Source organism: Mytilus trossulus, chromosome 10 (assembly GCF_036588685.1).
Source record: "Mytilus trossulus isolate FHL-02 chromosome 10, PNRI_Mtr1.1.1.hap1, whole genome shotgun sequence".
Lineage (NCBI taxonomy): Eukaryota > Metazoa > Mollusca > Bivalvia > Mytilida > Mytilidae > Mytilus > Mytilus trossulus.
Window position 1 is genome coordinate 16,606,433 of NC_086382.1, and position 16,105 is coordinate 16,622,537.

At 31.5% G+C, this 16,105-nt stretch overlaps 1 protein-coding gene and 1 long non-coding RNA gene across 2 annotated transcripts in view; both read right to left on the reverse strand.

Moving 5' to 3' along the window:
* LOC134686951 (nuclear pore complex protein Nup205-like) overlaps positions 1-15,817 on the reverse strand; it is an 83,640-nt gene extending 67,823 nt beyond the window's left edge. The window contains exons 1-6 of the mRNA XM_063546822.1: positions 15,657-15,817; positions 7,210-7,352; positions 6,210-6,381; positions 5,463-5,684; positions 4,207-4,292; positions 12-237 (exon numbers count right to left, since the gene is read on the reverse strand). Coding sequence (XP_063402892.1) covers positions 12-237; positions 4,207-4,292; positions 5,463-5,684; positions 6,210-6,381; positions 7,210-7,352; positions 15,657-15,687 — 880 coding nt within the window. The 5' untranslated portion in view covers positions 15,688-15,817. The remainder of the gene's footprint in view (positions 1-11; positions 238-4,206; positions 4,293-5,462; positions 5,685-6,209; positions 6,382-7,209; positions 7,353-15,656) is intronic.
* Positions 14,657-15,630, reverse strand: LOC134686952 (uncharacterized). Its single transcript, XR_010101705.1, has 2 exons — positions 15,392-15,630; positions 14,657-15,201 (listed from the first exon to the last, which is right to left on the reverse strand). It is a non-coding gene; the product is annotated as an uncharacterized LOC134686952 (long non-coding RNA).
* Positions 15,818-16,105: the final 288 nt, after the last annotated feature.

Consider the following 16,105-nt stretch of genomic DNA (forward strand, 5'->3'; position numbering starts at 1 on the left):
TAGGTGTTTACCTGAATTATTGTCATCTTCTAGAACACTGACATCAAAACAATACAACAAGGTTATGATTAGGCAGAGAGTTACTAGATCCAATGTCCCGTCAGCAATACAACTTCCATTCTGCTTTAGGAAGGCTATTAAACGTAAGGTGTCTTCTTTCTCTAAAGGACGTTGTGAGGCCAAGCAAAATAAACAATCTGCCAGAATAAGTTTGATCTCGCTGTAAATATCTTGTAGCTGTAATAAAACAAATAAAGAATCAAAACACAAAATATCAGTTTTCATTTACTTTAAATATGTTGTCATCCATGCTAATTTCTTTAATTGCACAGAAGGCTAACAATTTCCTCTTTTGCCATTCTAAGCTCAAACAAGAAAGAACACAACAGACATGTGAACTTCCAGCAATAGTCAAAATCTGTAAACTTTTAAGCCCTCTTCCATCCCTCCTGTTAATATTTCAAATCTCAGTTATTGTTTTTTTGTGTCACTGATAAAGGTAACTTTTACCTGTAAATCTAATTTCTAGTAGAATCTTAAGGCCTCACTTGACAGCCTGTGTGTAAAATATACTATCAATTAATTATTTTGACCTTAGACTGACTGCTGATATGTAAGAAAGGCTTTGTAAATTTGAAAACATTTGAAAGCTGTTATCCTAATGCGAGCAGGTCAAAGGTTTGGTTGAATTGCTTGCTTTGTTGGTACATGTATATATAAATGTTTGCTCAAGCATTGCAATTAAGATTGACATCTGTTATCAATGGATAGGTGGGGTTTCAGCTTGTATACAATTACATGTACATATACTTATAAATGTTATTGGAAGTTCAGTAATGTATACAAGTTGAAGCCCTGTCTATCTATTGTTTGCAGATATCAATCTTAATTACAATGTTTGAGCAAACATTTAAACAAACAAAGCAAGCCAGCCAACCAAACCTTTAACTTGCTAGCATTAGGATAACAACTTTTAAGAAATGTTGGCTTACAATGTACTTCCCTTGCTTTATCATGTTTTCAGATTTCCTGCTTCACCTACTGTGGATTCATTCTTATTTATTGGATACCAATTTTTCAAGGGTTTTGTGGATAAAGGTGAACCACAAATTCAAATATTCAACGAATAACATATCTTCAATAGGAAAATGAGATTGGTAGAACCACGAAATCAAATATCCACATATATGAAAGTTTTCAGCAATCCACAAGAATAAATGAATCCATAGTAATGTAAATAGATAAAAGAGTATAAATGAAATACTAATTGAACAAAGGATTATATAAGGATGGCATTTCAATGATTTATCATTATAAACATGTTTAGGACAGATAAGAGAATATTTTGAAAATTATTTTAAGGACCTGTACTTCTTTTCAATGTCTTAAATTAAAATTTATAAGATATGTATTGACCTATAGAAATGGTATTAATGACTATTAAAGACCCTCATTCCAAACTCAAGACTATGAAACTTATCAATTACAATTAATGTGAAAAGGAAGTAGAAAAATCATTAATTTATTTTTATAATGTTCTGAACAAGTAAAATTTCACATGTTTGTGCAACAAAAGTTGTTATTGCGAAACCTATCATAGTTTTCCATAGATTCACCTGCAAGTTACCTGTCCATTTAAACTTTTGTAAGTTCTATTGTCCCATCTAACAAATACAACAGGTATTGTTCTCTGTATAGTTTATTTGATGGGACCTTTAAATTTCTTGCAAGAGAAATCTATCACTCACTGATTAATTTACCTGAACAAAAAATTGAACTGCCAATGATGGAAATACATGTAAAAATAAACAATTATAAAACTGCATGTGATGTTGTATTTATTCAATCAATAACCCACTTTCAATTCGTTTGATATAAACACTGATTTAAAAATTAAAAGTTGATTACTGATCAAATTTCAACATTTTACCTATTAAAATTTGCTATTTTTTAGTCTGTTCACAAATAAAAACTTAAAATGATAATGTTTAAATAAAGGTCTTCCTGAATGTATTCTTTATAACTGAAGAACCATGAAAAACATGCAGATTCTTTGCAACATAAATGCATGCAGTACTTAAAAAAAAATCAGAAATAAACTTTTTATAATTAAATCAGTGCTTATATTGAACAGATTGAATATATATTATTGATATTGAATAATACTGTATCACATGCAGTTTATGTGAGTTTATACATGTATTTCAATCAACAAAGAAGATATTTTTTTGGTCAGGCAAATTAATCAATGAGTGAAAGTTTCTCCTAGAAGAAATTTAAATGTCCAAGTGAATAAACTACACAGAGAACAATATATATTGTATTGATTCAATGGGACAGGTAAACTTGCAAAAGTTTAAATACCTTGGTAAAGAGCAGACGACTCTGTGGAAAACTTTCATTTGGTTCGCTATAATTTTGTTTGATAATGTCGACTCTGACAAGATTAATAATGTAGTGTATGAAGTGTCATAATCAGTAAATTCATAGGATATTACTGTTTCCATGTATCAAATATCCATGATTTGTAACAGGCACATTAACTAGTTGTTTTATTTTTAAATCTGTACACCACCCACATTTTTTTTTTTTTAATTCAGAGGACTCACTACAGAAAAGAACAAGAATGTGTGCCCAGTACACGGATGCCCCATTCACACTATCTTTTTCTATGTTTAGTGGACTGTGAAAATGGGAAAAAATCTATCTTATTTGGCATTGAAAATTTAAAGATCATATCATAGAGAACATGTGTACTAAGTTACAAGTTGATTGGACTTCAACTTCATCAGAAACTACCTCGATCAAAATTTTTAACCTGAAGTGGGACAGATGAACGGACAGACCAGAAAACATAATGCCCATAAATGGGATATAATATTTTATCTGTTTAAGGATAAAGGACCAAAATTCCAATATATTTTATTATGGAAATTTTAAACTTTTTCATAAATATCCCACAAGTAATGATGGCTTTTGTGTCCAATTTACTTTATAATTTTCATTTCAAATGGGCATTTCTCCTCTCAAATAGTTGATTGCCTGTGATTTTTATAACTTTGTCCTAGTTTGGTTAAATTTGGTCCAGTTGTTTCAGAGAAGATTTTTGTAAAAGTTACCTGACGACAACAGATGCAAAGTGATGAGAAAGGTGATGACCTAAATGAGCTTAAAATAATAACAGAAAAGTCATTTACTCTTTATAAGCTGTAGAGTGGGGTGCTAATTTTCGCCACATCTTTTCATGTTTTCTACAGTTTATGTTCAGGTCTAAATGTTTTTGAAGTATAATGATATTTCTATATGAAGATAACTTCAAACGCAAAATATTCTTAAGCTTGAAAAAGTGTTTGTTTGAAAATATAAATCTAAAAAATTAGATTAAAGGGTGTTTGAAATTTCCTGATTTTTTGTCAAATGGGGACACATATTCGCTGTTTTTACATATCTATTTAAAACCAAAAAAACGCAGCTTTAAACAACATTGATCAAATCAATTTCATTATAGATGAATAGCAGACATCAAAGGTGTTAAAAGAACTGAAATTTAGGGCATTCAGACAAAGAATTACTAAGAATTACTTCTTTGAATTCGTGTATTTTCTTCATGAAATTGGCCGAAAATCGTTGTCCATTTTTCGGTCCTTTTCAGTAGGTGCCGCAATTTTGTCTCAGTTTTAAAAAATAATCATATTTGTTATATAATATCATTTACTGGTATATGTCTTTCATTTCAGCCATCCCTTGAAGTTTTTACACCTCAAAATCATAAAACGGCGAAATTGTGTCCCCGGCGAATATGGGCACCCCACTCTATAATATGTAACAAACTGAGATCAGATTTGCTTCTTTTTTTTTCATCACTTTTCCACTTAACCCATTACAAATATAAATATAAGAAGAATGTGTCAGAATAGACAAATGGCCCAGCTCTATAACGGTTTTAATGACTCTCTGCCTTAATTCAAACTCTGTCTACAGGTGTGTTAAGTACTAGCATTGTGTATAATTTTCATAAAATTTGGATGAGAAAATTTTATTCTAGCATACTGAAACAATAATGGGACAAATGGAAGGATGGTCATAAGTGTAGCACTTAATGCTCTTTCGCACAGTAGTGAGGAATAAAAACAGGGTTAACTGCATGAGATGAATTGACTCACATGAAGCTACAGGAGTATTCCTCAGATCTCTGGATTCTCTTACCTGTTTTTTATGCTTGGGAGGCCCCACAGCTCGAGCTGATTGTAATTTGATAAGCTGTTTATTCCAATCCATCTCTGTTAATAAATCTAAAACAAAAGTATATTTACTATGATGATACAATTTAATATTTGGTTAAAGTACTTAGGCAAAGAAGATGGTGTTATATGTAATAAGTAAATCATAGTCACTGTAATCACAAACTAATACTTGTTATCTGAGCAAAGTTTTCAAAGTCAATAGACCGTGAATAAGGGGGGGATCCAAATAATCTCCATGGAAATGAGATATGCAAATTGCTTATACAAATGAATACCAAATATCATTGACCCACCAATAGTGGTTCCCAATAAACTGACCTAATCACAAACTAATACATGTAAAATAAGCAAAAGTTTCAAAGTCAATAGGCCATGGCTGAGAGGGCAGGGCCAAATAATCTCCACAGAAATGAGATGTGCCAATGCTAATACAACTGCATACCAAATACGATAGACTTACCAGTTGTGGCTAACCATAAACTAAACCTAATCACAAACCACAAACACCATCACCATAGTAGCAGCTGGAAACAGCATACATATGTCTTGCTTTTTGACTCTGTCAAGGCGAGACAAAAAATGCAATAAATTGTCTATCTTGATCAAGTGTTCTCCTGTCAGGTGTGTCAATCTATCTGTACAAGTGATAAGCAATCTTAAACCAATATCCCTAAGGGTTTTAAAACTGTAATCAGTAGGACCCTTTGGATTAAATTTAAAAAAAGCCTATAACACTATATAAAAGAGTTATGCAATTACATGCAATTGAATGTAGTTGCTAACAAAATTGATGGTGGCTAGAGAAACGAAAACAAATTGTGACAATGCCAGGGACCAATGGCGGAAGATAATTTAACAATGACGTGGATCATTTGACAAATGGCAGAAGATATTCTAAGGATGATGGTGCACAATCATCAACAGGTAATGGAGATCCATGAATTATAAGCTAGTAAACTGCAACGAACCACCCTACATTCTAACTAAAGTGACCATGTTTATAGTAAGTTCAAACCCTAGGATAAATTTTTTAATTTCATAAGAAATTTTCAGATTTGATAAAATTTAGCTGAGTTGTTTCAGAGAAGTTTTTAAGTTGTTTTTTTAAGTTTACAATATAAGATAACAATAGACCGAAGTGATAGCCAAAGCTCACAGTAGAAAATAAGTGTATTCTTATGACATTCAGAACCATCCTTTTTATTTTCACCTTCATACCTAAAATCTTATTAACAAGTTTATCTTTGACAATCAACTGGTCTGTGTATTGTGTGATCTTATTTGTGAGGTCAGATGAAAGCTCCATTGTCCATGTACGGCCCTCTCTGCACTGTAATAAGGTCCTTAAAGAATTAACTATACTTTTCTGACCATCAAAGTACAGCAACACAGCTATTAAGCCTCTTGTTAATTCAGGAAATTCTGATTGTTTACGGTCACCTAAAATCATAAAAAGAAAAAGTTAGATTGTAAATTAAGTTTTAATTCTCCATTTCCTGATTTTCAGTTTCTACCTGAGTATCTCTACTGGGGTGCATACCAGTTATATAGTGTGCAGTGCTACACCAATTATTGTGGCTTTTTCGTATTAAAGGCTTTTTACTTTAGAAATAATAGTGAATAATAGAAATAATAGATATATACTTGATCGCTATCATTTTGCCCTTTAAAGAGTGGCTATTCCCAGTCAAAAAAGCGCCTTTTAGACCCCTGTTAACTTAAGCAACTATGATTTTTTTCTGGATTGTAAGTAATCCATACTTTTTCATGACGAATTCGTATTGAGTAATTTTACTAAAAAATCTGTGTAAAATACGGACAATCCGTACAAGTAAACACCTCTGCAATATGCAAGCCTTGTTTTTGTTTTTGATGTTATTAATAGAAAGGACCCAGTTTATCAAAATAGTTTTCAAGTTTTCTCACCAAGTTTGACGAGGGGACATAACTGTACAGTGAACTTACCTGCCATTAACAGTTCTACAGCTGCTATTTCACTCATGTCAAAAAGGTCACTTATAATCAGAGCTTCCTCTATAAATTCTCTGGGGAAAGTCTGCTTTATCTGTTCACCCTTTACTGGAAGGCCATCAATGTGGGACTTTTTAACTGCATCTCTGTACAATGTACTCTTTGGCTAAAATATTGGATGTGCAAAATATAGTATTCATAAAATAATGGAGTTTCCAACTAAATTTACAATAAAAGAACAGAGTTCCAATACCCTTCATAAAAGGGACTAAATTGATTTTGTGTAGTCATTGATCATTGATATGGAGATAATGTCTGTGTCATTTGGTCTCTTTTGGAGAGTTGTCTCATTGGCTATCATACAACATCTTCTGTTAATATATATCATATAAATCTAAATAGACAATCATAACAATACATGTAATGCAGTGTACTAAATCCCTCTGAAGGAACATTAACCTATTGTTGTTAATTTCTGTGTCATTTGGTCTCTTGTGGATAGTTGTCTCATTGGCAATCATACCACATCTCCTTATTTTTATTTTGTGCCAATGTGTTGATGTCAATAAAACTTACAATTGGTTGAAAATTAGAATTGACAATGGACTACCACATAACTTTCAAATGAATAGGTCAAATGAATAGTTGTGCTCTTACAATGTATACACTTAAGCCTCTGCATGTCTGTGCACCGTTCATAGTCACACACTTGTTGCTCAGTGGTTGTCGTTTGCTGTAGTGTTCATAGGCTCTTCTCAGTTTTTTTATATACTCAGATCAATGATGATTAGACTGTTGGTTTTTCCTGTTTGAATTGTTTTTCACTAGTCATTTTGTTGCCTTTTACCCCTTGCTGTTAGAGTGAGCCAAGACTTTGTGTTGGGGTTCATACTTTGAACTAAAATTGTTAACTTTTCATACATTTTAAAAGACTTTGATGGAGAGATGTCTCTTAGGAACTCAAACCACAATCTCTTAATATTTATATACATACTGGATTTTTAAGGAGAGAAATAAAATCAGGTTTGTGTCTCTTCAATGCAACTTCAAGGTCGTGCACTGCATCCACCTGCTTCCTTCGAACTGCTGCATCAACTGTTCTCTCCAGTTCTTTATATGGTCCCCATAGTTGGGCCTCTGCAAGAATATATTGCTTTTAAATTATAATCAATAAGATAAAGAGAACTGTTTTTCAATGGAAAGGAGCCTATATAAATGTGTAATGTGTTTTTTTTAATTATATTTATATTATATCAAGTCCATAAAAAAAATGTTTTCACTGGCCTGTACAGTATCATTTTTTCTAACTTGTTCATTCCAACAAGTGTTCATTCAGACAAGTGGCAAGAACCATCTTATATGCCCCATCCAACCTCTTAACTCACTTGCCCTAATTAAAAGTCACAAATCTTGCATATTGACATTGTTTACAGTGGCATTTTGGGCTTTTATTATACCAAAGGATTCTGATGACATTTTTCACCTACTTTTGGTCATTTTGAAGTTGGTGCCCTTTTTCAAAAAAAATATTGTCAAAATCACATTACTGAGTATTCTTATACTCATCATGCTCAAGGCATCAACAAACTAGTTTTAACTGCATTTACTTCATGAATTTCTTACCAGCAGGAAGGCAACAAATTGAAAGTGAAATGAATTGAAAGACTCAAAATGATAAATTTCTCAGACATTTCTTCTGGTTTTGAACTGGAAGTTTTGCCACAATACTAAAGCAAGTAAATCTGGACTCATTTCCGGGATTAGTTTTGTTTAACAAATGGACAAGAAATCATCAGCTTTTATTTTTTTTTACCTTTGATAGTATGAATATTAATGATATTACATTGCAGTTGCACTTTGTTTTATTTAGCCTGAAATCATATTAGGGTAAAGTAAAGTAGTCATTATCTTTATTTAAAGTCGGGTTGCATATATGGACCATAATTTGCTATTGGGCTCCGTTTCCTATAACTATAGAAAAGGGATAAAATGTGAATTACTGTAAGAAAAGTTGTAACTACATCTAAAGATGCAATTATTTTTATCAACATACAAGTGTATGCTACTCTTCCCTAGAAAAAAAATTAAAATATACGAATTTCAAAGATTCTACAACCGTATTTTTGTGTCGTTTCTCGCATTACTTTTTGCTTCCGAAGAGCATAACGCTGACTGATTTATAGATAATCGTCACCGGCAAATTCGTAACTTTTGCTTTCAAATAACAAAGAACATCGACCAATAAGAATAGTGAGAAGAAAATGCCGAGAACTATAAGTATTTATGTAGCAGATGTAAGAACAGTGGCGTGATTTTTGTGTCCGATTTCGTAACGCAATTTTTAGATGATGTAATCTGCTTTGTTGTAATAGAATTCTTAAAAACAATATGCAAATATGAACTCTCGCGAGATGTTCAAACAGGTAAATCCGAGATGATTTACATTCTTGTTTTGATCTTCGTAATAATTAAGTAAGAAAATTACGTTATCGTTATGCGTTACATTTCACACGAAACAGAAGTCCAGTTATTTATTAAAATTGTTATTGTCCTTAAGTTCTAATCATTTCCAGTCATACGTGAAACATGTGACTAACATGTGATAACGCCATTACGGCCGGATGTACGAAATACTAGGTCTAAACATTGATTTTGTTTCCAACGGGATGTTAGCAAACATAATCTGTAGACTTGTTTCATCTTGTTTAAAAGAGGAAAATACAATTGTCAAAGAGATTGCGCCGATGGTCTGTTATTTTTTCTATGTGCATAATGTTACATACCATCCTGTGTGAAAATAAATGCCCAATGACTTGACAAAATCGATTTCATATTTGACAGACGTTAGAACACACTTTGTTTCCCGATAATGACGTGAAGAGTCATTGGAAAAATCAATCGAAAATACGTCTCTTATCATTGTACCAATGCTCGTTGGATAGATTTAACTTCAGCAGTAAATATTACTGGATATTTTAGGTGAATAAATATAATTTAATAAAAAATACATGTTAATATACTGTTACACTTGGAATGTACAAAGTTGGAATCTTTGTCACAGTTTTTAATTAATATTTTTTATTCATGTTCTGCAAACACTTATCAGAAACGCAATAAACTTGTCAAAGGAGAAGTAAACTTTTACCATGCATGACTTGAAAGGAAGAACTTTATTGATTTTAGCCCACTAAAGTTAAAGTTAAAAAAATTTAATCTTTACTGGATTTAAAGAATGTTACATTGCCAATGATTTGGAATAAATTGTATATAACTGGAATATCAAAACCAAATATAAATACATTTTTTTGGCTTAAACATCAAGATACAACAATTCTGGTATCCTGTATCAATGAAGAAAATATGGAAAATTCTGAATAAATTGTACTAATTGTTTTCAAAACAAGCACATATTTAGGAGTTTTAGAATACTGTTACATTTAAGATGGATTTTAAGAAAAAGTATACTGTTCAGATTATTTTAAGCAGATTTTGCAATAAAATAAAACTAAAAAAATGCTTTCTGTTTCTTATGGTTTCCTGTCAGGTTTAAAAAAAACTTTAATATAACATTGAAAATAGATTTTAAATATTAACATGAAGCAAGTAACACTAGTAATGGTGTTTATTTATGCCTTTTGAATTATATTGTGCAAAATAAAGAAAATAAAGATTGGTTTCCTGTTTGGTTTCATGTCACGTAAACGGTGAATCAAAATGTATTAATTTTTTCTCAAAAAACTCAATTGTTCCATTCATACTATTCTAACACCAAAACAACCCACAAAATAAAAGTTAAAATTTTAGAACTTATAAAAAAGGATACAAAAAGAAACCAAAGGCCGAATACCAAATTATGGTCCATATACACAAAAACAATGAATTTATATGATTTAAGTGTCTAATCTGTGGAAGAAAATTTCATGCATGCACATTAAGTAGTAAACAAAGCATGTGTATTAGTAGAGAAAAACTACCTGCTCATATATTGGTGAGTTTTGGATGTGTCTATGGGCCACTCGATATCTCTCGGCCGGAAGTCAGAATAAAATTCTTGGAACGTCTCGAAAGTTTTCAGTCATTTGTACAGGTCTTAACAGGTTGTTATCTACGTCTTTGATATGGTCCCTTGATGACCCATGTCGACGCAATTATATTTGTTTTAAAACGACCATTGTACACTGTTTGTATCTGGGTCAATTATAACGTGGTACTGTATGTTGTCTCCATAACATGTGAATTTATTATGTTTGAAGATTTAACCACGGGATACTGAGTGTGTATTTCATCATAGACTTACGGGAGAGAAGAATCTGATTAACATATTGATATTTGATCGAAAAACAGAAAGATGATCTTCTTATCAAAAGTATTCAATTCTATCGGAATCAAAGAAATATATGCAAAATATATACTGTATTTATGTTTCTGAGGAAACTAACAATCATGATTAAAATCAGAATATTTTCAGAGTTGCAATTAAGAAATAAGTATTTTATATTACAAGATATTCTGCTTTGGTATTTTTAAGTATTCATTTGTAAAGGAAACATAAAGATTAAATCTAAATAAATTCTTCAACCTACAAAAAAATGTTTGTAAACAATTAATCATTATATTTCGACGTTAATTATTTCATACCATTTTACAGTATTTAGGTTTTATGAGTAATTATTATTTATTTTTTTGTATTGTAATATATCCATAAAACGGAAAATAAGATAAAAGTAAATATTTGAATTTTAAACAGTCGTGAATAAAAATACTTGTGTGTTTTCAATTCATAAAGCATGGTTTTAAATCCTTGCAACTCACAACTTTACAACAATCACAACAAAATTTAATTACAACCATAATGTTGATTATTTTATATCGTTTTAGTATAACATAGTATAAAATTCACTCGTGATAGCTTATTTTCGTTTTTGTTATCTAAATTCAGGACACGGCAGAAAGAGCTTCATATGTGACTTTCAAAACGGTCATCATTTCTAACAGTATTCTGACCTCGAGCTGTTTCTCTTTTGTTTCTTTTTTGAGTCACTGTCCTATTATTAACTTTGACCTTTTCAAAAAGCTAATTTAAAGGATTGTCTACCCAATGAATAGATTCCTTAACTTTGTAATGTATTTAGCCTTTTAACTTTTTTCATACGATCGTCACTGATGCTTTTTTTGTATCTACTGATCTCGTGTCAGGCGTACATCATTTTAATTCTGGTATCTTTTTACATCTTTTTATATAATTTGGTTAAAACTTATTTTGAAAGTGTGTACAGGTATTCATAAACTTCTGAATTAAGAAGGCAAAACTAAGTTTCCCAGTAGAATGTTTGAATTGATTTAAGTAAAATCAGGAAATCCTTAAAATTTTAGATTTTTTATATATGAGACCAAAATAAGTCTTTCATAAGAGGTCCCAATCAATTGCGTGCCACAGGTTTCATAACATACAGCATCTTCCATGAGTAAAGACAGCTTCAAATACGAGTTGAGAATATAAAGGCATTCATTTAGGAAACAAAATATAAAGATATGATAGATAAAATAAATGCATCCAGAAATCCACATTACAAATGTACAAAGCAAACTGAGTAGGTTTGTGCAATTTGCGTAAGTCATCCGGTTAGTAGTAATTATGATTTGCCAAAGGATTATCATCGGAAAAATTATGTACATTCCCAAGTAATAAATGAAATAGTCGAGCTTTAAAATAACTATTCAAATAGAAGCTGTAAATATATACTTTCAACTGGCTTCTTATATTCACAGTCAATTATTTCAATTCAAACGCAAACACAAATTCAGCAACAATCTTTTGATGACCCGGCAGTCAGCGGTCTTAGGTTCATGTATTGCTTTTCTTTTTTTAAAGAAAGCAACTTGTTTCTACATCAATTAAATCTAGTTTTAATCTAATTTCAAATCAGAATTGACAATTGTCTTAGCTGAAAAGTAATTAAATAATGAAGACAGTTGTTATTGAATTTAATTCTTTATAATATTAGTTCTGAGCTTGTGATCAATATATATTCAGACAGTCACCACTGTACCTCGGTATATTGTGACTTTAAAAGAGTAACGTAGATATTTTATAGTTTAGATTTCTGTTTCCTATTTTATTAGAATAATTGTTTCACATAGCATTTTTTAAAGGCAAATTCAGTGTAAATTCATTCTTTAAATGTGCATTTACATTTAATTTCTAATTTTATCATGTTTTGTTTGTTTAACACAGACTGTAGTTTTATTCCTTTAGTGCAGGGCTCACGCTACCAGGCGACTTGGGCGAAGAAGTCCCTTTCCCGACCGTCACTTCGCTTTCATCGACCCCAAAAAGCGAAGACAAGTCGCCCTGTTGTTTAGGATACTCGCTTTCAGTCGCTTCCGTCATCGGACATTTTCAATTTTTACCAAGTTGTTGAAACATCAACTTTTTATTGATAATTAAAGAAATTCAGACTTAAACAATTTATAATCTTAAGAAAAGATGTTGAAGCATTGTTTTTGCAAAGTGTAGCAAGTTATTTGATAAAAATACAACTTTTTATCACTTCGTGCACTTCCGTAAGTTCCGGTGCTTGTTACTCGAAAATGTACATCAACCTAACTTTCGGCTGCAAAATAAGTTTGTTACTTCATTTAAACGTGATAAAAGTTGCCTCCAGTAAATGTTCAATCCATTTATTGCATTAAAAACTTCATTATCCTTTCCAAATAACTTGTCAAACATCGTTTATTTTTGTAAATTTTCTTGCATTGTCCGCCATTGTTGACCGATTTCTACACTACGGATTGGAAACGGACCAGCTATGACCGAAATCCGTATTTTTACAAAAATAACTACGGATGCACGGATGGAACAGCTGACAGAAGAATATTGATCCCAAAAGAAAAATTACGAATTCCACACGCATTATTACACTTTTGGTTACATCTAAATAAACTCATCATTGATTGGTGTATAGAAATCCCAATAATTTATATGGACTGTTGTAAACTATTGTAAAGTTGCTTAACTCTTAGACTATTACACTAATCAGCTAATATCAATATATTATGGCCCAGCTTACCTTTATATATCTTTTGATGAGAAACACTGAATTTCACACACAAGATAGTTTTTAATTAAATTGCAATTGATATATTATAATTTCTTCACCTTTAAAAAAAAAATTAAAACAATTTAGTGCTAGATATTTAGTTGGTAGTTTCTCACAAGGACCTTAGTAAATTTCAAACAACTTTTAATTTGAAATGTGACTTTAATTGTATACTCAGTCAGATATGAATTGAACAATATAAAAAGAACATTATTTACAAATGACTGTTTATACTAAAGTAAAATCCAAACATTGTAGCGCACCGCACGTATGAGCACTTCTCTTTCAAATCTCACCACTTCTCCCTATCAGTTTCAAAAAGAGAAGTCACTTCTCCCTATAATTCTGAAGTAGTGTGAGCCCTGCTTTAGTGCAATATTTATATATATATATATTTTAAATGTAGTTTTAACTAATAAATTATAAGTTGCCATTCTCTTCACTGCAATCACAAAATCTGAAAATCACTGATAATTTCTGTGTATATTTCACACTTCAATCCTGACATTTTATTATAATAAAACTTAATGCGGATGTGTTTAGCCTACACAGGCCAATTTGGCAACTCATCAATGTTTCTCGTTTCTCGTTTTGTTTATATTGATTAGACCGTTGGTTTTCCCGTTTGAATGGTTTTACACTAGTAATTTTGGGGCCCTTTATAGCTTGTTGTTCGGTGTGAGCCAAGGCTCCGTGTTGAAGGCCGTACTTAAACCTATAATGGTTTAATTTTTAAATTGTTATTTGGATGGAGAGTTGTCTCATTGGCACTCACACCACATCTTCCTATATCTATTGCAGGGTCGATAAGACACTGCCTTAAAAATTAAATTATGCACTTATACATGTACATGTAATTACACCTTATCCCTGTCCCGGCTGACCCGAGAATCTGTCCTGCTTATACTATTGATGTCATATAACAATCACTTTTCTATTGTGGTGTCAGATATTTTGTATAATGACGTCAAAATTTTACAGGAATCTGTGATATCAGTAATGGCAGACAAATAGTGATTAGGTGTATAGTAATACAACGTGAAGACTAGATTATTTATACTAAATAGTTCTTGTTACAAATGACTGGAAACTTTGTTGTAAATAATGCCATATCCATAAACTTTATTCCGTAAGGAACAATTTTATACTTTATTAACCAACTTACTACAATATGTATAGAAATGCCTATGCTTTATAAAAGGAAAATTTCGACATCTGGTCATTATGAACGGAGAAATTGCTACAGCCAGTCATTACGAAATCTGTCATGCATTACGAAATCTCAGTCATGCATTACGAAATCACAGTCATGCATTATGAACAGATGAAACGGGACATCGATTAAATCAAAATGTCGTTTATTTTTTAAACTTAATATCATAAAAACAAGTTTAAATGATGTTCATTGACATTGTTTTGTAACGACTTGAAACGGAAATATTTCACAGCCTTTTTCGAGACCGACTTTCGATTATTATCACTGTTTCATTTCCGTTGTTCAATCCTCAGAATGCAGACTTTAGAATAGTTAAACTGTCTGATTATTCTTCCCAGCTACTTTTTATTTGCTAGATGAAATGAATTTTAATAGCATAAAATTAAGTACTTGGATGAGAAATCAGAAATTACATCTGACAGTCACAATGTTGACCAAAATTCCATCATGTCCATGCGAAATTGAATGCAAAAAGACAAGTTGAAGTTCAGCTATGAAATATCTGTATCTTCTTTACGGTAAGTTTCTTACTCTTTGTTTAATCGAAGAATTAAAACCATTTAATAAAAATGTTATGAAACGGGTTTTTCTGTATTGGTCCTGTTGTAGTTTGTGGATATCTGTATAATTTTGGATCCGAGACTCGAAAACTGTTCTTGAATGAAGTTGCCTTTATAGTTGGTTAATAAAAGTATCAATATATGGACTTTTGATATTGGCCCTGTAACATGCCCTTGATATTAATAATGGCCTCGGACAGTTGTAATGGCCCTCGGCGTTGCCTCAGGGCCATTACAACCATCCTTGGCCATTATTAACACCTCGGGCATGTTACAGGGCCAATATGAAAAAGTCCATACATTAATACTATAGTAATATTTGTTCCACTGGATTATTATAAATCATCCTTCATATTTCTTCTTTCTATGGGACTCTGTGGCTTATAATTTATGAATGATGAGGAACTTATATTGCATGACACTTTGACAGGTGTTGTGTAAACCATGGATCGTAGCAGTGTGATTCAAACCCTCAAACGCGGGATCTAAAAGCAGCGCTCTATCCAATAACAATATGATCCAAAGAAGATGTTAACCTTTTCCCGTACTTAATAGTAATAATCACCTGAATTTACCGCCATGCCCCCAGATGCCATAGTGTCTGTAATCTGGTATCGTAATGAAATCCCGAAGCTTTACTTCAAACAGACGGTAGTGAGTATTTTGTGTCAAGAACCCAGATGAATACACATCTTTTCGGCACACTACAATATCGACCTGTATAAACTCGACCCTTTGATAGAAATGGTTCTAATCGTGTATTTAATTTAAAAAAAAAGCAGAGACATTTAATATATATGTATATGTCTCTGAAAAATCATGTATTATCATATTATGATTTTTGTGAGAAAGAAAATTTAATATATATGTATATGTCTCTGAAAAATCATGTATTATCATATTATGATTTTTGTGAGAAAGAAAATAGGCCAAAGAAAGTAATGATTATTGTGAGAAAGAAAGAAGGCCAAAGAAAATAATGATAAAAGATTGTAGACTGTATCTCTCGTTTGT